The sequence below is a fragment of the Larimichthys crocea genome, chromosome VIII (assembly GCF_000972845.2).
Source record: "Larimichthys crocea isolate SSNF chromosome VIII, L_crocea_2.0, whole genome shotgun sequence".
Classification (NCBI taxonomy): domain Eukaryota; kingdom Metazoa; phylum Chordata; class Actinopteri; family Sciaenidae; genus Larimichthys; species Larimichthys crocea.
This window is the reverse complement of record NC_040018.1, coordinates 18556695-18581926: the sequence shown is the minus strand read 5'-3', so window position 1 is coordinate 18581926 and position 25232 is coordinate 18556695. Positions and strand designations below refer to the sequence as shown.

At 40.9% G+C, this 25232-nt stretch overlaps 1 protein-coding gene across 2 annotated transcripts; it reads right to left on the bottom strand.

Annotated features, from left to right (window-relative positions):
- Positions 1–685: 685 nt before the first annotated feature.
- On the bottom strand, positions 686–25178 carry greb1 (growth regulating estrogen receptor binding 1). 2 transcript variants are annotated; one of them, XM_027281694.1, is made up of 34 exons: positions 25048–25178; positions 18882–19069; positions 18662–18769; positions 17601–17777; positions 17080–17262; positions 15771–15884; positions 15415–15552; positions 13624–13785; positions 13346–13468; positions 12161–12346; positions 11806–11942; positions 11396–11672; positions 10662–10790; positions 10379–10573; positions 9900–10097; positions 9602–9785; positions 9312–9495; positions 9036–9172; positions 8561–8912; positions 8338–8453; positions 7877–8082; positions 7193–7760; positions 6515–6671; positions 6324–6426; positions 5966–6121; positions 5646–5782; positions 5384–5545; positions 4135–4339; positions 3873–4035; positions 3617–3735; positions 3016–3248; positions 2512–2712; positions 2220–2358; positions 686–1914 (listed from the first exon to the last, which is right to left on the bottom strand). In XM_027281694.1, the coding sequence occupies exons 2-34, from the start codon at positions 19060–19062 to the stop codon at positions 1751–1753; spliced, it is 5994 nt and encodes a 1997-aa protein (XP_027137495.1). In that variant the 5' UTR covers positions 19063–19069; positions 25048–25178; the 3' UTR covers positions 686–1750. The 2 variants fall into 2 exon arrangements, with proteins under 2 accessions (XP_027137495.1, XP_019117930.1); XM_019262385.2 differs by having other exon boundaries at positions 18909–19069.
- Positions 25179–25232: the final 54 nt, after the last annotated feature.

The window sequence follows — 25232 nt, the reverse complement described above, 5'->3', positions numbered from 1 at the left end:
ACTCTGACTGTCTGACGCCACTGTCTCCACAAACACACACAGTGTCCAGCAAACATACATACTTTAGGGATTTGTACCAACTGATGACATATGACAGCAACATTATAAGTTACACATGAATTTTTGTTGTTTTTTTCTGTTGGCATTCAAAACATTAAAAAATAAACTATGCTTGTTTGTGTTTTTTTTTAGTATGTTAGGGAGTTATTTTGCCTGAGTAAACTAAAAGAAAACGACATCAGTGCGCTCCATGTAAGGACAGAGGGAGCATCTGAGGGCAGGCTGTCACTGAAGGGTTAAGTTTGCCATTTGATTCTCTCTGTTAGTGATTCTTAAACTAGCAGCCATTTGGACTTTAGCGGCTCTATTTGCTGTCTCAAATATCTCCCAAACACTGGCACAAGTGCTACAGGACATACCTCTGCCTGATGGGGACATTTTCTTTTTTGTGCACATAAAATCTGTTTTAGCCAGGCAGCCTTTGTCTACTGCAGATTGAAGCAGTTCGAGTAATCTAGGGAACATAAAAATTAATTTTACAGTACATAAGCCGCACAAGACTACACAGTTTTTATTAGATTGTCTATTGTGAAGTGATTAGTTAAGATTAAGCTCTGTTCAATTTTGTGTCTGAAAGGCACGAGGACGTAATAACACACGGACAAAAGTCATTTAAAATGTCTGTACATTTATACAATTAAAAGGCATACAAAAGTGTACATTGTCAAATGCAGCCAACACACAGTGGATTTGTGTTTCTTCAATAGTTACAAATAAAATCCTCATACAGTGTGCACAGCATAAAGCATAGCAAATATTCTACATACAAACAAAATAGTTGTACACACAGTTAATAAGTACTTTTTTTGCATACTGACAAGACAAAATATATTCAAAATATTTCATATGTAAAAACAAACATGCAAAACAAACCTCTTCCACTAGAATCTACAAAAAATGTTTGTTGCCAAACATCGGCTACCATTGCACACAAATGATTGTGTCTATCCTTTTTTTTTTTAAAGCTTCCAATTTTGTGTGCACCTGCAAGGAAGTGGGCAGAACACTGTGATATTGCAATAAAAGCATGCAAAACCTATGAAGAAATGCAAAAACAGCACCTGTAATTACTGAGTCTACCGAGAAGAAATACATTAATTACTATAATATACTATAAATCAAGACTGTATTCATCTATCAACAGGAGTTTTTACAAGATGAATCATTAAACCTTTTGTCGCCACGCTACAATGAGTATTTTTTGTTAGGTAAAAAAGTTGGATACTCTTATAAAGCTATCATAAAAGTGGTTTGTGGAGGGATACCACACTAAATGTAAACAATACCATTTAGAATAATCCTCATTTAACTTTCTTGAACAATCTTTTCCTGATTCACAGGACTCAGTAAAAGCCACATAAAATATATATTTTGCAAAATGATTTCCTTTTGTTTCCTTGGCCATAACACATTAATATTTTCAAAGATCACAACCTTAAACAGACAAATGTGTCTGTCTTGATATTGGGAGATGAGACCTCACCAAATCTATGTAAGTGTGTGTGTGTGTGTGCAGTAATAGGTCATGATGATGTTTCATATTCTCTCCAGAAGTGGGCCTCACAGATATGGGTAATATGCATCCATTCATAATCTATGAGAGTGTGTAAAAAAACACATTCCTCTCATATTAAAGTGATTTCAATCCCAACTGTGACTCTTTGTAGCTCACTCTATACATGCTTTTCAGTCATATGTGTTTTCCAGTCAGGAAGAAGAGCGGTCGGTCTTCCTTGGCGTTGGCAGTCTGGAATTCGTCGCTGAGCCTGAACCTCCACTCCTCCTCGAGCTCCAGCCTGCCCACCGTCTGCCTCAAGGAGCTACGATCTGCACTGATCACACACAGAGTCGCACCTACAGGGAGGCAGACAGGAGGGAGAGGGATAGAGACTTGACTATGACATGGAAATCAAAATGTTGCAGGTGTACCACATGCAACAAAGGTTGCACCATTGCAGTTATTTAGTATGCTTCTTCTTCCCATATGGTAATGTTGTTTGTTTTGTTATGAATATTAAGAATGAGATCTAACATGTCATGTATAAGTTGTTCCATACACTACTGTCACTCGAAAATACAGTACATCATTGCATATGTCCCACCTGTAACACAGACATCAGTACATTTTTTCATTTTCTGTATTTGGTCTGCCTTTGTACCTTTGAGGAAAGAGAACTTCTTGAGGAACCCCGGAGTCACAAAGGAGTCGGCGAAACAGAGAAGAAGGCCACTGAACAGCAGCCCTGTGGTGCTAATGTTGACAGAGTGAGGTCTGGAACTCACAAAACACACCGTCACCTACAGGAGGCAAGAAGAGTGTGACTTTTATATACTGTATGTTAGAACTTATGGATATATTAACACATACTTCTGTTCAGAAGACAATAATTTACCACAAACAAAGAGAGTGTGATTCTGTGTCCATGTGTGCGTGTATGTGTGCTTGTATACCTCAGGTCCTAGGTTGAGATAACAATCCACAGAGAGTACAGGGTGTGCGTAGTTCTTGGTGCTGAGTGGAAACAGTTTCTGGCTGGTGTGTTGGAGGTATTTTTCCAGGAGGAGTTGAGCTGGTGTAGCCAAGAAAAGGTGCTTGCTGTCTGGGGCACAGACGTACTGTGAGGGCCCCACTGAGGTAGGAACATCTGTCATCTGGACAAATTTCAAACTTTTATTTAGTAACTCTTATTATCATAAAACTTTATAACTAAAATATATTTCATTTACTGTTACACACATACGTCACTTATAATTATATTGTTTAATAGAAATTAAAAAAACATCAGCTACCAAACCAAAAATCCAAAAATACTATTATGTGCTTTCTGCACCATACCATACCATACCATCTCTCTGGATTAGTGACGGTTCAATTTTTTAAAGATCTTTTTTAAGTGAAATTTAGATTGCTGTTATCATGTTCTGTGAGTAATATGTTGTGTCATCAGCATCTACCTTGGTCTTGATGATAAATGTCCTGTATCCTCCTATGGCGATCTGCTTCTTCATGACACTGAAGCTGTTAAACCTGCAGACAAGCAGTCCGGCACTGTGTAGCCTCAGGGTGAAGTCCACATCGTGACAGGTGAAGCGGTTCTGGTCGTACTGGACGTTCTGACTCCGGTCGACATTAAGGAGGAGGAAGTCATGAAGGTGACCTCTAGAGAAGGGCTCCCTTTGTTTATTACCTGGAGGCAACAGAATAAATCCCAACATCAAATTTATTCCCATGATACTTAAATCCATGGTATTACTCAAATATATGAGTATGAAAAAACAAAAACAAAAAACAGATTCTGTCAGCATAAGCTTTGTATTCTGTTATCTGAGGCTTCTGCGCACTGGCTAATGGGGGCTAAGAGCGGGTTATGCAGACATAACAATCTATATCTGCAGGTGAGATCTGAGGCATCCATAACAAGAATTTGCCCAGGATGCTTCAAGGCAACTTTATGAACAGGTACAGTCATTAGTGTGTGTGTGTGTGTGTGTGTGTGTGTGTATAATATTACACTCTATGGTCATTCTTGAGGTTATAGTTGTGTATGATATTGACCTGTGAGTCCACGGCTGCTCCACTTCCTAATGCCACAGAGTCCATAGTGAGCCAGGTCTGGACAGGCCTCCATGTGCTGTAAGACCTGCTTCAGTGACACAGCATGCTCCACTGGACCACTAACAACAGCAAAAACAAACAGTAGCATTATTAAAACCAGCTCATAAAATGAATAAACATATTCTTACTTCTACTACAAGTAATAGTTCATTTGTCCTACACATTTATTCTTTGAAATAATAGTGTCTATATGTACTTGCGGGCATCCAGGTCTACTGCGTTCCACATGACACAGGAGTCATCAGCCAGGATGATGAAGGGCCAGACGTCACTTGCCGGGCCCCCTCCCTCCAAACGGCGACTGCGCTCCAGCTCCAAGTTATGATACGAAAGCTCTTTAATCAGGAAGTGAGCAGCACCTGCATGACAATGGGGATTGTTTATTAAGGTTAATTTTGATACTAACATTTTACTACTCCATGTGTCCGTGTAACTACTAGGAAAGAGTCCTTTCATACCTATTCCAGCTCCATTGAAGACAGTGGGCAGTACCAGCATGATGTGGTTGGGCCAGTACTTCTTATACACAGCCATCTCATACTCTTTGACCACCAGAATATGCAGATGTGAGGCTCCATCCATAGCATGGTACAGGTTAAACAGACCATGTTCATGTCGGCCAGTGGTTGGAGTGAAGATTGGACTCTTGATACAATCTGGGCTCTAGGGAAGTGACAGAACAGTGCTTCACTAATTTGTACTAAAAAAAACTTTGAACAGAAATCTTCTGTGTAATTATTTTTTTTAGGAATATAAAGAGGAACCACTGGGTTACCGTAACCCTTTTTTCCCCAATTAGGAAAATCTGAGTGAGTCTGTAGCACCACCCAGTGGAGCTTGAGGGTGTTGCACTGTAGTTGACCCTATCCCTAAATCACCACAATTCAATGGTAATGTGTTGTGGTATGTGTCTATACTCAGGAGGGATTAACTGAACCACTGACTCTGATAATGTTTCTAAACACTTTTGCAATAATAAGACGGCTTAATGGGTAATGCACATCTGATTTTTGTTTTATTCACCTCATTTCTATACCTGTTTTCTATATTGTGCAAACTATTTATATCCTCACTAATGGTTGTTGTCCACCAGAACTGCTTGTTGGCTAGTTGAGGTGTTTTGTAACTCTCTCCGTCACACCTCTGCAATGTCAGAATTGGATGCAACTTTCTAAAACCGGCATTCACAGTGGGACATTCACACCCACTTCAAGCAGCTTTTAGCCAGCTGCGTGGAGATGAGAAAATAAGATTGGGTTGGAAGTTCTTTCTCTAGCTCTGTTTTTTTTATTACCCAACTATTTCTGTCACTTTCATCTATACAAACCCATACAACAGCCAGTTGCAAATTAGATTTTCACATGTTTTCGGGTGCTCTGAACAGCCAGTTCTTTTCAAGCACAACCTGGGCCTTATCCTAATGCTTTATTATTTTTGTGTACTGGCAAAAAGAGCTACTAAAAGCTACTATTTGAGCTTGTTATGTCTTTTTTTGTTAAATAACGGCAGGATGAGTCAGACTGGCCAGCATTAGTCGACAAAACACCAGATTTTGTGTGAATAAAATGTGTGAATAAAATGCAACCAAATATATATATATATATATATATACACAGACACACACACACACACACACATATATATTTTTTTAAAAATTATTCGGTACAGTCAGACCCTCAGAAATGCTTCTTACACAATTAAACTTACCCAATCAGAGGTGAGAGGCAGCCGCATGCTCTCCAGCTGGCCTCCTGGTTGGCTGAAGCTAAAGTAGTGCTCTTTAGACTTTGGGATGATGAAGTAGAGCTGGATCTCTTCCCCAAGCAGTAGATGGGTGAACGTGAAGGCATGCAGTGTTGACTCATACATCTGAAAAAAAGATTAGAGAGTACATTCAACATCTCTTCTGACATTTACATTTAGATAACTTTTACAGAGTATGAGTGTGTGTTTGTTGTGCTCTGCTCACTTGGTATCTTGGGTTGAAGCCCAAGTACTGATGACACTGTTCGCAGTGGTGGTAGGTGTTGTAAGCTGCATATTTAGACAGCTTGATCCTAGAGGTCCGTCTGCGTAGGTAAACATCCTCCTGACGCACAGGGTTTCCTTGAAAGGACAACAGAGGCAAAGACAGATTAGGACAGTAGCACAAGATAAAGATAAAGGTGACTTCTGGGGAAATGTCTGGATTGTTTTGTTTACAAGCAACAACATTTTGAGAAGATAAATATTCTGTGAATATAGTTGTGGTTGTGTGTTAATATATTGAATTGTTCTGACTGTGCCTACCCTCAGTAGTGGGTTTATATCCAGGGCTATAGACAGAGCTGATGTCATCATATTTGGGGTCATGGATGGTGTAGTCAAAGGGCATTGCCTTTATGATGTCTGGGTTTGGCCAGGAAGCATTGGGCGGATGGTACTGCACCCCCTCTGCCTGGGCACCTAGATACACAGCACAAATACAAGTATATGCATTACACATGAGTTCACAGCACAGTGTAATGATGCAATAATAGAAATACACTGAAAAAAAGAAATGGGTTGGGGAAACAAACAGACAGAAAATGCATGGGAGTAAGCTGTTTAGAAGCCTAGACTCCATAATTAAGATGTTATGTGAGAAATGGCAGCTACTGATACTGACTGTAGTTGATGTCTTCTTCGTCATAGATATCCACCTCCATCAGCCTGATCAGCATCCGAGACAGAATACCCAGGAAGTGCAGATAAGCTCCTGTCTTACCCACCTGACCGTGGAGAGAACACAGACAAATTGACGCAAAGATACCAGACAGCTTGAGCTTAGGTCTGATTAAAAGAAAAGACAGAAAGTACCTGTGGGGGTCCACTGAGCAGCAGCCTGCGAGGGTGGAAGTTGTCACTTCGTCCTTCGGTGCGATTGCTGCTGTCCATGTGGTAGGAGCGTGGAACTGTCCACTGACGATAGTACAGTGACTGTTCTGTACATGTCATCATCTTACTCAGCAAAGGCCTACACATGAAAGACATACTGTAGTTATAATTACATTTCTACTTGTAAGACTTTTAGCTTCCAGACTTTCCAGGACACATAGAATAACACTACATAAGTCCATTGTGGTTATAATGAAATAATTAAGTGCTTTAATAAAAAGTCAAAGTCGATGCCTACGATACTATATATATTAAGTCCTATTAACTTTAAATTCTAAACATTAATAACACCTGAATACTAAACTAAGATTTAAACACAATAACCCTTGATTGTTTGCCTGAATTCAGGGAAATCAACTCTTTTTGATGAATAGGATACAAGGTTTCCAAGGATTTATCACATTGTTGGACTACTTGTTTGCTTTAAAAGTAGAGGACGTTCTGTGAGAAAATGACCGAAAAAAAGAAAATGAAGGTTGAATTAATCTACTGGCATTATATTTTACTGTACATGTTCAAATAATGCTAACTTTGCATACTACTGCCAGTTCAGTGAAGTATTAAATAGTGTGAGTATTGGGTTGTATGCGTCTGCTTTACCTGAAGCTGCTTGCCCATGCAACAGACATGTGTGGCAGAAATGAAGTACATCTTGGAAGCCCACTTCTGTCACTGGCTGTGATAATATCGTAGAGCGCATGAGGGAGGAGCACAGAAGGCGGGCGACTCACTCCCCTTGCCCAGGAGCAGCTCAGGTGAGGGGAGGAGGCTCTTGGGGACAAGGAGCCAGAGGAGGTAGATTTGGAGTGTTGGCGGCGAGACTGGGCGGTGGGAAGTGGTTGAGATTGAGGTTGGGAATTGATTTGAGATAAAGGCTGATTTGGACTCTGAATGTGGGGTTGTGGTTGCAACTGGGAGGTTGGTTGGGCCTGGGAATAACTCTGAACATGAGGTTGGGTTTGGTGGTGTAGTGTAGGTTGAGAATATGGAAAAGATTGAGACGGAGGCTGGGGTTGATATTGAGTCTGTGAGTGTGAGGGAGATTGTATAGTGTCCATGGTCCCTTTCTGAACATTTGGAGAGGTTGTGCTGTGTGCAGGGAAGGGATCTAAAGCTCCACTATCTGGGCATGACTGGAGCAGCTGGCTGGATGACAGAGGGGAGTCCCCTGGAAATGGATGGAGGAAAAGAAGAGTAATAAGAAAATATAAATTAACCACCAAACAGTTGAAATATTCCTAGAAATTTCACATTTTAAAATCCTTCATGTGCATCTCATCTCACCGTTCTCCTGTCCCTCCTCCTCCTCATTGTCAGTACTGCTGAGTTTCTCTGCATCACTTTCCAGCAGGTCACTTCCTGGTCCAGGATTGTGTGGGGGTCGTGACTCTGCCCTCACTAGATAAGCAGCTAGTCCTAGTTCTTGTTCAAGTGTGGTGCGCTGAAGGTATGAGCAGCTAATCACTCTAAGATCACAGTACTTCAATGACCTGTGGGCAGAAGTAATTCACTATTTAAACTCTTGTTATATTTATTACAGCTTATGTAGCTATCATGCAAGAAACCATGGTGTTACACTACTTAATTTATAGTCATGGAGGCTTAAGATCACTCTTGCTGTTGCCAAACAATAAATCAATTTTCTGTCCTAAAGTTAACACATGTTAATAAAACTACAATACACAGAGGACTGGGAACAAAGGGAGCAAGGTTTTAGTTAGGATTTGAACTCAGCGTGTGTGTACCTGGGCAGTGATTCTCCCAGTGGCTCAGATCCTGAGAGGATCAGGATGCAAGGAAGTGCCTCCAACTCCAGGTAGGTCCGAGGAACCCAGTCAGCATCTTGGATCTTCAGCCATGTCTGCAGGACAATGAACACGTGTATTGAGTATGAAACAATTTTCACAGTCAGTAAGTGTCTTTATATTTTTCTACTTGTAATCTATTCAGTAAAAGATATATCTCCACCTTGATCTGGTCAGTGAAGCTTTGTCCAATATTCAAAGCCTGGTTTGGATTCCCCAGTATGATTTCAAAACTCTCCTCCAGACCCAGCTGCCTTCTAACCCTGGACAGCCGTCGGTGTGCCCATGCTGCCAGAGCCAAGGAGGGGATCCGCAGCAGGACCATGTGGCCGTGGTGGGCGGGACATTGCCGGGCAGCAGTAAGGAGTGATTGTACAATCTCCAGGGTCTCCACAGAGGTGTGTTTGTGAAGATTGTGAGACCCGCTGATTCTGCCGGATGCAGCCATCAGAGCTACACAGTAGTGTTGGATCAAAACCGTAGTCCGGATCACAGCACTGTGCAGTTTCGGGAACCTGACAGAAAGAGATTGAAAGGTTTTTCTTGCTGTTTTTCTTGTGTCTGCCTATAGTTCATTCAAACTTGTTTGTGAAGTGAAGGGTGTTTGTGTAGATCAAGCATGTATGTGTTTGTGCTACCTTTCTTCCAGGGCACATGCCATGCTTTCAAAGGAGGAATCATAACGCATCAGTGGCAGGCTGCTTCCTGAACGGGTTGACTCTAAAAGCTCTGACACACCAAAGTACCGCGTTCTCTCATGATACAGGTCCACATCCTATACACACAAATACACAATGTTATGGTTACACACATTTAGGTATAAAGTCCTGATCACTCATTTGTGTAATTATACATATATGTGACACTAATGTGTGTTAAATACAGTGTGTATCACATTTAGACTTCTGTCTTACATTACTGAATGCGGAAGGCCAGTGGATCTCGTTGTAGGGGCTGATACGGGTACATTGTGTCTGCAGGGCGAAGGGGAAGGAGGTGACGTGGAGAATTAAGATGTTTGGAGCATCTCTGACTTGACGGGAGTTTAAGAGCTGGTCCACGAGACCCAAACCACTGTCTGAGCTACTACATGTCGCACTGAATAGGAGAAAGAGACACAGTTACTGGGCTGTTGCACTGATAGAATAATAACAAGCAAACACATTGATTATTATTTATTTATTATTGTTTTTCTCTCACACACCTGTTGATGTCCCAGTGTGCATGGTCATGGACCAGGATGTAGAGGGTGTATGAGCTGCTGTGTGCTTCCTGGATGAGGCTGTCAATTCGTGCCTGAGCACTCTGATCCATCTTGACCACATAACGCTCAGCCTCCCGTTGAGATACACACTCCTGGTCTAAACCCCCAAGTTCCTGAAGGACACCTGAGATTTACAAAGAGAAAGAGGATGTTACAGGTCAACATAAAAACACATAATTTTATAGATACACCCATAAAACAAGATAATGTTGACAAAGACATGAGACATGTAACTAACCAGAGCTCCAGAGGTGGAGAACAGTCTGCTGAAATGTGACTTCAGAGGGTGGGACCAGGATGAGAAAGCTGACCCTGTCGAACGAGCCAAGGTCCAGGTTCTGTGTACTGGAGTCTGCTATGGCACAAACATGGGACAGCAGCTTTCTGGCCACTGCCAGCTGGATGGGCCGAACCTCACGCCACTGTACAGAATATTCTGCACACGTACAAACAAAAATTATATCATTGCACACAAAGACTCTTAAATTTTTTTATCTCTGATTATTTTTCTGTGTTCTATAGTAAATCACTTGGATCCAAGAGATGAGTTACATCAGCAAGCAGACAAAAGGCAAATTAAAAAAAAAACTTTAGTAACGTAATACTAAAGAAAATGGACATTTTTAAATTTAACCAAACACTAGTTTTATTTTTCACATTGTGGTGAGGCAAGGAAATGCATTTCATATACAGTGAACACTTCAGCCTCGTTCTCACCTGAACAGGTGTCTTTGGGACTTGATGCTCTTTCTTTAGGGCTGGTAGACTCTTTTGAACACTGTGTTTGTGAATCCTTTGGACTTTGTGTGGTTTTAACAGTCTCTCTCTCAGATGATTCCTGACTACTGGATAAGGGTGATGACTCATTGCTGTCCACAGTGGCACTATTCAGCAGGGAATCCAAATCACCATCTAAGGAACAGAAAGGCACACATTAATATATCTGTAGTGCACACACAAATGTGCACGCACAAAAAAGCAGGCAGACAGTCGGGCACACCTTGTCCAAGGGAATTGCAGTAGTGGATGAGTTCCTGGGCAACACCGGTGGAGAGTTGGTGGTTGATTTCTTTCAGACCCTCTTTGGGAGAAAACATACTCTCTGCCAAGGCACGACACTGGCGTTTACCTGCAACATGAACAAATATTCCCTGGATTAAAATGCTGCTTTATTCTTTTTGATCAAAAAATATTAAAACCGGTTTGACATAAGGCCAAAGACCATACCAGACTGATAATACTGAATTTTACTAGGTGTTGCACGTGACTTAGCCACCACACAACACGTTCCTGTAAATTTTTCACAATCCATGCCTTGAAGAGTTTCTGTCAACTGAAAATGTTACATGATACATGTGTTTGTATTAAGAGCATAATTCAGAAACTTTAACAGGGCAAACAAAAGTCTGTCAAAACGAGGCTTTGTATTTCTGTTAAAATACTGAATGTACTAGCTGGCTAGCTACATCACTAGCAAAGAAAAGGAGAAATGATTGGGTCATTGTTATTACTAACTTTCCAGAAATGTATTTCACAAATTAGTTAGCAATTTACAATGAAAACACTACTAACTCTGCGCCATTGTCTGCTCAGCTGTGTTACATATTCTGTGACTATATGTGCTGCAGACAGAGCTGAGAGTGTTGTAGTGTAGTGACCAAAATCAGTTCCAATCTTAGGGAAACTTTACAACATTTACCTGCACATAAAAACATGTAAAAACACAATTCCCACCTGTGACTACCACACATGACTGCGTTTCCTGTCCCGGTGCAGTGACAATGATGACCACGTAGTTTGTGTTTCCGAGCCGTCCTTCCATTAGCCTGCTGAACGTTTGCTGGATGCCTTGAGCCAAAGATCCGATCTGCTCCCCCAACACCACCACGCCTTCTCCACAGGATGATGCAGCTAGCTGGGCGAGCCAGGGGAGCTGGCTGGGGGTCAGGGGTTGCTGGCTCTGGGGAGGTAAGGAGAGATGCTGTGGGAGGCCAGGCAGGGTGGATGGGGTCTGATGACAGAGTAGAAAAGGATAAGTAATTTGTTCATTTATCTAGTCTTATTCTGTCTTGTCATCAGAATTTGTTTCTTTTTTGTTTATTAAACTAGATGTTATCAGTGACTTATCAGATGCCCTGTTTCACCTCTATGCCATAGTGCCTCCCTTGGCTGGCGGGTGTTTGAGGCTGCTGGTACTGTCTGATCTCACTGAGGTGGGACTCCCTCCATGACCTCATGAATATCTGCTCCAAGTCCTCTATCAGGGGCACCTGGTCAGGGCCTTGGATTAATATAGGTGAGAGAAAAAGAAAACAGTAAGTAAGGTAAAGAAGAATACATAATGGAATAGCTTATTAACTGTTAACCAGTCTGCCCTCTAGTGGCCATTATAAGGCATAGCAATGATATCATGAAAGATCAATCACTTGACTCCACTGTACAGTCTTACTAAACTGTGTATGACAACAGCTTTTATTCTGGAAGCAGGTTTAAACTCACCTAGCTGAACAAGGTAGTATACTGTGAGTAGAATCTGCATCTCAGTTGACAGTGGCTGAATGGGTGATGGTCCATAGTGCTGGTAGACTCTGGGGAGCGTCTGGGAGCTCAGGTAACAACTCTGCAGCAGAGAACTGACGAGCACTTCACTGACATTTCCAGTCAGCTGAGGGAGTGGGCCGTGACCTATGTCAATGAGAGATGAACGCAGTGATGTGGCTGAGAATAACTTGGATTTGGGTCTATAGCTCCGGTGGTAGATTTAGCTGTTAACCGTAGGGTTTTCATTCAGCCGATTTCACATAGTGAAGTATCAGTAGGTTATATACTTTGCCAAAAATTGCTCCCATTGTATGTGGATGGTAAGGTTCTGGACAATAAAATCTGTCAAATGATTGCAATGAAATAAATGGAAATGCAAAAGTAGGTCTTGCAAAGAAAAAAAAAACATATTCTATAATAAGAAAAGGATGTAGGTATTTCATCATGACCTATGTTAGGTTTTATTTTGATGTTCACATGTGTATTGTGTTTCAGTTACTATATGAACATCTGACACTGCAATAAACTCAAATAGATACCAGTCAAGCGGTGGGAAAATGCAGCTACTCCCAAGGCAGAGGGTGTTAATAGTAGGGATAGGTGTATGTGATGGAAGGTACAAAGAGCAGCTCAAGTGTCAGAAAAAAAAGGAAATTATAGTATGGGTGGTTAGTGAGGTGAAGGCCACATAGGTGATGAATAAGAAGAGAACAGAATGAAAATAGAAGGTACATACACCAGATGTGGGAACTGGTTGAGTGTATAGAAGATGGAGAGGGGAGGTGGAGTTGACAGGTGATAGAAACGGGTGAAAAGGGTGGAGAGGAGGGGATGAGGGGAGGGCAAAAGGGCTGAGAAACAGCCTCGGGTGTGGGCTGACCTCTAACCTGTGGGAAGAGGCGAGCTAAAATGGCCATCTGTTGGGTGGCTACTGCAAAGTTCACCTGTTCACCTGCTTGAGAAAGTCTAGTAGTGACAGCTGGATGGAAAATGATACTAGTCAATAATGATTTTGACTGATTGGTTAACTCTCTCACTGGTACCAATAATGTAATCTGTTGTAGGTGGTGTAGGTATGTGTGGCTGCTGAAGAAAAACAAAGTGCATCCTATCATCATAAATCAGTAATGGAAATGATCTGACCTTTAAAGATGACCGGCTGCAGTCTGCAGATGTGTAACAGCTGATCAGGGATTGTTACAGACAGGCCTGGGGGAGAAAGTGGGGTTAAGGACCCCTGGGATGAATTCAGCGGGGCTGCAGTCTCTGGAGAAAGCACAAAAACACATTAACATATACACAAAGACACAGAAACCCTTCTTGATTACACATATAGCAATGAAAACATATCTCAAATCACATCATTTCACACATTTCTCCCTTTAGCCTGTCTGTCTGTATACATCTCTTCTCTTTCTTACCTGATCTGGCTCCATTTGTGATGACAGAGGGCACTGATGATGTTGATAAGGCTGACGAAGAGGGTGGTGTCTTCACAGTGGTCTCCGACAGACTGTTGGCAGATGACTCAGGTGACCAACCCTTGTGTCTCTTTTTTGGAGGTCCAGCATTTGCATGTGGCCCTGCAGTATAAAAAAGAAAATTCATATAACATTGCATAGCAAGTTTGTAGTTTACCCGTTAACACTTTTAATGTGTACATAAATATTTTATTGTATTCATATTTTACCATTGGCATTGCTCATGCTCGTAAGTTGATGCTAAGTTGCTTAATATTTGTCATTTGTTGAGCTTATTTATTTATTTATTTTCATTTTTGAGTGTCACACTTTTACAACTCAATGTGATTCAGTAATGATTTCCTATATAGTCTGTTTTCTTAAATTTAAATAACCCCAAAATCAACTGAACATACACTAAATGATGGACCTTTACTGTTGATACAGTAATATAAAACAGTTGTATTTTAGTCATACATTAACCTGTCTCTTCCTCTTCCTCTGTGTTGAAATGCAGTAATAGGGAGACACATAAAAGGTCCACTTGTTAAAAGGGCCATGAAAAAAAAACAACATTGACAGGAAGGAAGCTTTTCATTCAGCGAGAAAGCAGGAAAAAAGATGAGACAGAGCGGGAATTTTACAACCCTGGTTAATAGAGGTGACAGACAGAAGGAGAGGGAGGGAGAGAGACAGAAAGACAAAGGACAACCCCCAACACACAATGCAGCTGGCCGGCTCCTGTATAGCAGGGGTGTTATAAGACACACACACTGTTATGGCTGCCACTGGTAGGAGCTCTCCCTTTCAGAGGTGTGAAGAAACCCAGGGAAAGGGCTTAATGGCAACAGACACAAACTGACCACGTTTACATGCACACAAGGAACCAGATAAAAGTGAGAAACTAGTTTAAATAAGAATTTACATTTATTCTACACTTTAGATGAGCAGCAGTACATTACATGTTACTCAAGTCAATAAAAAGTGATTAAAAGTTATTCTGATTCTAATAACTTTAAACCCTTAGTTTGCATGCAGTTAGTTGGTGAGTTAGTCTACTTTACCATATTACTATTATCTATTATCATTAGTTTTGGTATATTTCACAAGAATTTAACTTAATAGTGATTTAGACTTGTTTTGTGATATTTAAAAATGCTCTCATTCACAGCTTTTCATTTTATGAGATACATCTTATCTTATCCTTGTGTACAAGAGTGATAATGGAATATTTAAAACGTTATAACAATATTTAAAAGTGCAGTACTGAGAAGAAGGAACAAGATGTCTCACTAAAGTAATATTTCCAGGGTAATTTTTATGGGAAAAAATCACATCAAGAGTTTCAGTGTGTATAACTGCCAGGACTTTTGTTTGTTTCTCATTTAAACAAACATTTCAATCAGGATGCTCCACAAAGCCAGGAATAATATGACTGCATATGCACACAAATTCACTGAACCATTCCTCATCTCACTCGCTCTTCAGTCAGAGATTTATGTTTATGGGTTGTCATGGGTGTACTTTTGTATGATAGTGAAAGAAACATGAGGGCTGGCAAATCTGTTTCTACTTTTTAAATATTTAGAGTTTCACTCATCTAATCTTAAGTGAAGGTGTTGGACAGTTAAACTCATAAAAACCTGAATAACAAATGTGTAAATCTTTCAAAGTACATGTCATATATACACATCCTTCTGTTTGTTAAATGGACTATACAGCTGAATTTACCAGTCTGTGCACAATCTGTACCTGTAGCTGAGGGTCTCCCAGGCCCTGACTGATTCAAAGGTGGCTGGGTGACAGACGGAACAGCATGGTTGCCATTTGTCAGCGGGTGGGGGACATCAACTGTTTGAGGCAGACCACTTGGGTCCACATGTGATCCTGCTGTTTACAGACAGATAGAAAAAAAATCGATTAATAACTTAATCTTTCATGAAAGAATATCTGTGTGTTTGTCACTTATTGCCTTCTGTCTCTTGTACTGCTTGTTCTAGTGAGCTACAGGTGTGTGCCAACAACTGTCTGTGGTCTTTCAGCTCAATGAACTCAGCGTGACATGCTTGGATTTGATATTCAAGTGTGAGCAGATTTCTGTGTATTACCTGTGTAGCTGCCAGGTGTGTGTGATGGGTGAGTCAGTGCCATGTTTGGTGGCTGTTCATCTGATGTCACATGGCCTTCTGACAGGCTGGGCCCCATCTGTCTCATCCTGCCATCTGAAACACACACAGACGTGCAAACTAGGTAATGTGATATCCAAGGAAAAATAAACTTCACAACAGCTAGGTTACTCAGTGTGAGTCTGTGTGTATAGATGTGTATGACCATTCATATGTGCAAACTCCAAGCAGTAAGTTTAAATGAGTAAATTAAGTAAAGCCTGGAACGGACTCAGTTTAGACATGTTCAGCAAAGTTATCCACATAACTCAGTAAACCTGGTTCTTGAAACAGGCTTGACATAATACTACATAGTTCTGGAGTGAGACAACAGATGGCCCTGCAGCAAAGGAGTGAGTGAATGACTGGTATGGAGGGATGCTTCATCCTACAGGAACCACAGTGTATGCTTCTCTCTTTCCCCTATTTCATATCACTCTCATATCCCTAAAGCAAGCAGTGTCCAGGAAAGAAATATCATCTTTTTGCCAGGAATGAGTCAAGACCAGCTGTCCAAACTATGCTACTGATGCTGACCCCATTGAAACATTGAGAGAGCACTCCATCTACAGGGTTAATGTCCCTTCTCACAAGCCTTTGGTGTCCTCTCACACTATTTTAATTTGATGAGACCTCCAGGCTGTGGCCTCTATATACACTCTGCAGTCTCACCTTTCACCTGTCCTTAAGGCTTTACTACTTGTCCATCTGGTCAGACCTGTACACGCATAGATTCCTGATCAATATATGTCGGATTGTAGGACTTAGGACAAAAATACACGGCCTAAAGTCGGCCTGAAGTCCGAATACATGAATTGTGCTTGTGAGCTGGTGAAAGTACAACCTCATACCTCTCACATTGTACATGTATTTTGCTTGCTTGTTTCACTTCCATTATACATTCTTAGGATGAACACATCTACAGTACATTAACTGTGTAGAGCCCCAGTGTCCAAATTATGGGTATGATGAAGACCTCACTTTTTCCTGTAGGTATAAAAGTCTTTCCTTTCAGTTAATTAACTTATCCATACATACAGTCATTTTCATTTGCAGTTGCCCAGTGGAAGAATGATAACACATACTATATAGTGGTTACCAGCATTAAACTAAAAACAACCTTAAAAACACAAGAATATATTTAGCTTTTTCTAAATCACACTTTATCATTTATCAGAAATACTGTTGTACCAAATTTTAAATCAGAGAACCACTTCAGTTGTCAAATACAGCACATATATGCATCTACTACCGTGTCCCCTCCAGCAGATGGGAGCTCCTTTAACCAGCACGCCCTGGTTGTTTCGGTACAGATGGTACTTCAAGTGCTTCTGTTTCTTGGGCTGGGTGCTGAGCTTCAGGTTAATGTGGTTGGAGAACTCAGTAAAATAGCGAAAACCTTTCTCTCCACAGCCCATACAGTTCCCTGAGAAACCTGGAGGAAGCACACACACAGAAAATGCTTTTATTTTATGAAATTTTATGTATACCTACAGTCACAGGTGAAAAATTCACAAATGTATTGTCGTTGACTTTAAATAAATAGTTTATTTTTATTTTTTTTAATTTGGAGAGAACTAGTGGTTGCTTTTTTCTCTTTGTCTCCAGTCTAAGTCTTGCTTTTTTGTGTCACTCTTGTGAAATGTAAATAAAGGTTTTTCCCAAAATGGTGTACTATTGCTTTTTTTAGTTCTAAAGTTGACATTATGAAAAGTTTTTCACTTTTCAATAGTGAAGATATTTTCCCACATCTCTGTAAGTCTCCATCCTTACCCAGCAATGCATTGTGACCCCGTTCGTCCGGCAGGAAGCGGCGGTCCACGGCACACACTAGCAGGTTCTCAAGGAGGGAGGGGGACTTCACCCCTATCAACATGAACCCAGGGGGCACATCCAGGGGATCTGATGCCAGAGAGGACAGACGCAGGTCTCTGCCCGCCTGACAGAAGCCTGTGGGAAGGAAAAGACAGGACAGACATTTTCACAAAATGATCTGGTAGCTTCACTTTGACTTTTACATGGCTTTGTCTTAAAGTAGAATACATAATAATGATATACAGTATGTAGACAGCTGACCTGGATATTTCTCTGCTGCTCATTCATCCTTTATCTGTTATCATGGTGAATAATATTTTCTCTTCCCAACTTTAGCACATGAATATCTTATCTTATCTCCCTTTCATCACTTTCATCCGCATGATGGTCAGTGTGCCTGTTTGAAATTGCTCATCTCCTGGTGACAACTTTTCTCATGCAATACAAGATCTTAATAAATGGTGATATACTGAAGGTTTTTTAGATTTTAGATGTATAATAACCACTTTTTAACCACATGGTATGGCTTGGTTTTCTATTTTGGATAGTACCTGGTGAGGTGAAACAATCAGAATAACTGATAGGTTGTTCAACAACCAGGGACATCCTGCACAAAGCTTGTATTTTTATGTAACCAAGCTAACATCAATAGCAACCACAATTTTCTATGGCCAGCTGACAAAGTGCAGATGTGTCTGGAACACCATGCCTTCATAACGTCCCCTACCCTGTTATATGAGTAGCAGCTCTTGTGGGCGTAGTTAGTGTGTGAATGGTGAAAAAGAGGAAGCACTGGAGAGTGATGGTGGATGTGAGCTGAGGAAAAGGTAAGCAGTGAAGTTAGAGTGAAGAAGTGAAGAAAGGTCTAGTGCGGTTTCCTGTTTGTTTCCCAACTAAGTTGATGATCAGCTCTCCCTACATTGGTGGTACTGTCCAAATTACAAATTAGAGGCACACTAAGTACAGTGGAGCTGAATGTCATGTAGTACGTTGTGGAAATACGACTTAGGTGTACAAACCATCTGTGGTGCAGCACCCCTCAGGTGGGGGCTTCATCTGATAGGGTATTGGAGGGCTGTTAGACTCTGAGCCATCTTCATCATCCTCATCATCGTTATCTGTACGGCCTGTTAGGGACATACACAAAAAGCATACAATCTTAATAGGGAACAAGAGTGACAAGCGGATACAGACTTAAATGAGAGGAAATGGACACTTTGATCAAACTCATTATCACACCTTCTCCTTTGCATCCATGCAACCCACCATCATGTGCCAATGGCTGCTCTGTCTCGAGGTATAGCTGTGAGAAGACAGGTCGAGGCACTACAGTGTTTGACCTCAGTGACGCCTCAATGGAGTTATGGAGGACCTCCTCAAAGCGCGTGGTCCGCAGCTGGCCCGCGTAGGAGTTCCCCATTGGTGTCCTGCCAAAAACACAGTAACCATATGTTGGGACTCTCAGAAACTGTTTTTGTTTGCAGTAACCATTAACCTGATATGTTTGCCAGCCAGAAAAGAAACAAGAAGAAAATAATTAATCTGAGTAATATCTAATCTTCTATATAATAGTGTCTAAGCCACACACATATCCACATTTGTACCCTGAAACACCGAACAAACACACAAAACACTGAAATCAAGAAAAACTACACAAAATCTACACACACACAGGGAAACACACACATAAGCAGTGGTTATGAGTGTGGATGGCATCTGTCCAGACAGCATGCCATAAAATCAGCTGCACTGACAGAGTCAGGACACCCTGACCTAGACACTACTCCCTCTCTCTGTTTTTCTTCTTTCTCTCTCCTTGCATCAATTTATGGTTTGCCTCTCTCATCAAGCTCTCAAACAGAAATGCAAAAGAAAACAAATCTTTCTTTCCGTGTACTTTTTCAAAATATGCACTGACTACTGTTGTTGCAGTTGTTAAATATATCACCAGAAACACACTTGCATTAAAGCTTCTGCCAATGTGATTGACATCTCTCCCTCATGACCATGAACAGAAAGCTAAACAAACAGTAAAGAGAGAATCTTAAATTCAAAAGGTGTGCGATTGTATTTTTCTGTTTAATAAGAAAAACAGGATATTAGAATTCTATTATTGTTAGAATATTTCCTTTCTTGAAAGTGTTTTGCAAAGCTGGTTCCTTTCAGCTCCAGTTGGCTTTGAGGCAGACTGAATGAGAGCAGACAGATTTTCTTTTTTTTGGTTGTTTCGCAGGATTAATTGCATAATAAATGTCCAAGTATAACAAAGTGCAATTCAAACCTGATATCAGGAGTTTGCATGAAATTAAATGACAATATTTCCAACCAGTATTGAAACATATTCCTAATACTTTGTGGTTTGTTTTCATTTTTCAAGCCAGTTCTCAAGTCAGCTTCAAGACAAATTCTTTGAACAACGTCCTTTAAATGTGTGCCGTATTATTTATTTGGCATTGTGTTATGCAAGACACCTCACACACACTACTACACACTGCTTTTGTCACTGCTGCCAACCTTGTTTTCAAAATTTGAAATTTGCTTGTACATAAATCTGCTGAATGTGTAAAGGCTAAGGTTTCATTTTTGTCAGACTAAAAGATGTGTTGTACAGCAAACAAACTGGGTCAGTGGGACTGTAAACGCCAACTTAATCCCCCTCCTCTAAACCCGCCCATATGCTAGCTGATACACTCACCCACACATACACACGAGAAGCTAGACATGACTGAGAAAACTGGAAGCAAAAGACTCATTGACTAGTCAGCAACGTGTCGGATTACAGGCTTAACCCTTTATCGGGCGAGGAACCATATATGGTCACTTCCATGGGCTTTTAAAACGCCCCATATCTCTCAATGAAGGAGCAGAATCATGTGACTTTCTCCAGCCAATCAACATTTTTTGCACTGTATCAGGCGCGTGATATTTTGAAATAAGTGTCATAAGTTCCGTAAAATATATGTCTGATTGGTAATTTGGAAATAAATGTTTTACATATTTTTGGGATTTTCTTTTACGTGGGCGAGTGACCATATACGGTAACTTCTTTGACTTTGACTTGAAAACTGAAACTTTTTTAAAAAGTCTTCTTATATCCACCAATAACAATGTTGAAATTTTAAGTTTTCAAGTATTTAAATGAGTGCCCTATAAAAGGGTTAAAGCTGTTTGTGTCTTATGCTTGCTTCCCTTCAGACTAAGGATTTGCTCTCTTTCAAAGCCACAATGTTTTAACCAAAAGCATTTCAGGCTAAGTCAAAGACAATATATGTCAATCTGCAAGACTTTGATTATACTAAATGTAAAGGCACACAGGTAAATGGTAAACGTTCTCTGTCTCCAAAGTGAAGCATTGCTTTACAAACTCATGCATTGCATCTCGACAGCAAAAGCGAAGTTAAAGGAGAAAAAAAATGTATCTTGGGTTCACCTTTCGTTTTTCCTCATTTGGAACCAATAGTGCTAAAGAAACCCTTTAATTTGCTCTTTTAACTTCATCTTCACATTTGTATGATTTCTCAATTTCACTATTCTCAGGATACGTATGTTCCACAATTTATAACTGGTTGTTAAGCTCTGTAGGTACATTGGCCAAAACTACAAAATGTGTGATATTGTTCAGATGAGCAAAAATGACATACATTGCACATTTAATAGTTGTTAAATTTATTTCCTTTGCTCACCCTTGGGAACTTTGCCTTTCCCTTGATCTCTGCCAAAAAACGGCATCAGCTACCTCACCTAAACCTAAACCTAAACCTAAGCTACAGATTGTACCAGCTACAAAGTTCTACATGACAGAATGAAATAGGCTGAGCCCATTCTCCTATTGAAATTCACGTTGAAGATGCGCACGCACACACACACACACACACACACACACCCTCCCTCTGTCACACACACCTTACCAGCCACCTTCTGCTTCCACACTTTCATATGTAAAAAAAGCTGTGCAGACTTTTAAGGCCTTGCACCACTTTGTAGAGAGACAGAGGATGGAAAACAAAAAGCCCTGTCATAACACAGCCGGCACTGACAGGAAGTAATCACACCTTCTACCAAAGAGCAGACTGATCTTTTTACAACCAGAGAGAGAGAAGAGACACAGGGAGGGAAAACAGGGAGAGAGGAGATGAAAGCAGTAGAGGTGTATTCCACCTTTTATTGAATCCTGACCAATATCATAAACGACTGACCAACTGGTAATCTGGAGCCATTTCAACTGCATAGTGTTGGAAGTAGTTTTTTTTTTTTTTTTTTACTAATCAATATTGTAACAACATGAAGAACAAAGGTTTTTGAAGGGATTTATATGGGATACAGTAGATGCAGTTGTGTCAACCAATATGTTTCAAAATCGAAGGGCTGTAAGGAAATGTGATTTGTGTTGTGCAGTCAATTTTGATCTCTAGCTGCACATGTACTTTATTTTAATACTTTAGAAGTTTGAATTTCCCCAGTGTGGGATCATTAAAGTCTACTTTATCTTACCTTTTTCTTTATTTACTTGTAAGGAAAGTCTCGTTCCTATTTTCTATCAAAACCCAAAAGGCACATAAAATAAGACATGTAGCAGGGATGACAGAAAGAGGCAGAATGTAAAAGTTCTCATGAAGCTTTGTTGATCTTTTCTCCTCCCATCTCCCCCTCCTTCCCCTCTCCCTCACGTGGAAGTGGGAGATCCTTTCATCTCCCCCTCCTCCTTTTCTTCTGTCTCTGTCTTTCTTTCACCCTGGGGAGAGAGACACTATTGTGGTGTTTTATGACCCCTCGGACCCCCTTCCCACCACCACCCTCAAACACACAACCTCACACATACAAACCTGTACTTAGGATCCTTTTAAAACTCTGAGCCCCATGCAATCCCAAGAAAATACTACCTCACCGTAGCTTAAGTATTTTGACACAAGTAGGATAATACTAAAGCTGATCTACAAAAACTAAGACATTTATCTTTCTTACTCTACTATGAATCAATGTAATTCTGGACATGATGGAACAGAATTATTTATTACCAACTTATTGAATTCTATCAAAGTTATTTAATTTAGAAGAGTGTCAGGTGCTCTGGGTAACACCCCTGCACATTATCTATCAGACCAATATATACCCATTATGTCCTGCTCAGCTCTTTGCTAATATATGCAAACCCACATATGTGCTTGTCTGCTTTGAAGGCATGGATGTATTAGTTTGAGAAATGTCTCATGACCGCAAAGGTCAAAGGTGAGTCTAGATAACAATGTTTAAGTAAGACTTTGATGTGGCCTATACTTCTAATACACACACACACACACACACACAAATATGCAGATGCACACACACACACACACACGTTCTCCCATGGGCTCAGGCTCAGTGGACACAAAGGGCTTGTCTTGAGGGGTGAAAGGTCATCCTGGAGGAGGTCAGATAAGAACCCCAGGCTGTTTCTCTGTTGGCCAGGCCCACATACCAGTCGCACACAAACACAAAAACATCCAGCATCCCTGCTATTCTTTCTTTCTGTTCACTCTGACAAGCAGGGCTACACTCTTCAAACTCCACCCCGCCTTTTCAATAGCTGATCATATTACACAGTTACACACACACACACAGACAAGTGAATGCATGAATACAAATATGACCAAAACTGTTTTTGTGTGGTCGTGGGTGTGTGCATTAAGGTTCAGAGGAATGTCGGGCAGTGTGTCAGCTGGTCAGTGCAGCATCTCTTTCAGACCGGAAGAATTAAAAGAGAAAAACATCCAGCTTTGCAGATGCTCTGTGATCACTGACCCACAGCCACACATATGCAAAGGGATGTCAGTTGTACACATACACACACGCACATGCACATACACACTCACACACAGTGGACCCTCAGATGGGCTCATCACTGACCAGTGACCCACATCAAATGCTCCCATTCACAGTTTGCTCAACAGACAGTGGATCGATGACCAGCCAGCCAACTGCTCAGAAAACCCCTGAGCTACATGTCCACACATACATCCACACATTAGCTAACCTGTCAGCGCTGCCAAAACACAGACTGTCCTGCAGGCAGCTTCCAGCTACTCGTAAAGTATTTGTCATCCTATGCATGCCTGAATTAATCTTTACAATGTCACAGTATCCAACATGCTTCAGTATAACAACACATGGAAAACACTGTCAGCTGTGTGTGTGTCTACTTTACAGTGTCCTAACTCCTAACTAGTCCTAACTAGAGAGTTTGTGTAAAGACAACGCACAAGAAAGCTCCAAGGCTCCTCGTCCTTGAGCAGTACCCCCCCCCCCCGCTCTCTCTATCTGGCACAACTGTCGGGAAACTTGTGTTGTCTACTACAGGCATGCAGGTCTGGCTGAAAGTGGACCTGAGTATGTTTTTGTTTTGTTTTTTTACTTAAAATGGGTCATGATTTGCAAGATTTCCGTCATCTTAAGTTGCATTAAGAAGTTTTTGTGAAATTAAAAAATCTTACAATTTTAAACCTGATATTACCCGTGCTGTAAAATGTTTTCTCACGCACACAAAACTCAGGATCAAATGGTATGAGCAGCAGCATCAAGAGTCAACAAGTACACACACACACACACACACACACCATCAAGAGTCAACAAGTACACACACACACACACACACACACATACAAATTAACTGTTTTCCCCAAAACTCAAAGCTATTTTTGCCATAACCATCAGGGCCAATACAAAATGTTAATAAAATACTATTAAGGGACCTGTCAGAGAAATGTATTTACAAATATCTATAACAAGTTTCCAAGATCACAGTTTCTCTCCTACGTAAGGTATTTGGTGGATGCCAAAACTGTTTGAGCACAACATAACATTTCTGAATACTTGAAATTAAGAAGAACTGCATTTGGAAAATGAGGTCAGATCATATGTATATGTATGTATATATATGTGTGTGTGTGTGTGTGTGTGTTACAATCACTTGAAATAACAGACTAAGGACAGAAAAAATAACAGTATGGCACGGAGGAAACATCTATTGTTATTGAAAAACTGTGTGTGTTAGATCGTAGTTTTTAAGACACAAGTTAGCCATGTGAAAGAAGAAAGGAGGACATTTTGTGGATAAAACGGGTTTACAGTCAGAGCCCAAAACTCCACATTACATAAAGGACTGTCCTTGAAAGAGTAATGACTGCGAAGATAAACAGAAGAAGTGTTTAAAACAGAGAAATACCACAGGTTGTTTTGTTTTTTTTTTTACAACAAAACAGCACCTTGAAGCCACAGCTCCAAAGTACAACACAGTGATTATAAACAGCATCAGCAACAACTGAGCGGACAGTGAAGGTCTGCTTTTCATCACCAGCAAGCCTGGGGAAGGTAACGCGCTCTACCTGCAGACAACACTACGGTGAACCAACAAAATGGGAAAACAACTTACCTCGTCAATGCAGCGAGGGTAGAGCGGTAACTATTCTTCTCACAGAGACTGCAAGCTGATCCAGCGTGCTGTCATCATGTCTCCAGCGCGAGACCTGAGGCTGAGTGTCGCGCGTGTCATCACCTCTGATCCTCCGCGAGGAAAGGTCCCTCCCCTCTCCCTCGACAAAAATGGTATGGTCCGAG

Bases quoted from the DNA above. Each gene is read 5' to 3' on its own strand.
- greb1 (XM_027281694.1), bottom strand. From the start codon at position 19,062: ATGGGGAACTCCTACGCGGGCCAGCTGCGGACCACGCGCTTTGAGGAG. The intron at 10,574-10,661 runs GTGTGCCCGACT...TCTGTTCCTTAG, and splicing joins CTGCAATTCCCTTGGACAAG to ATGGTGATTTGGATTCCCTG. The intron at 3,736-3,872 runs GTACATATAGAC...TGCTGTTGTTAG, and splicing joins GTAGACCTGGATGCCCGCAA to TGGTCCAGTGGAGCATGCTG.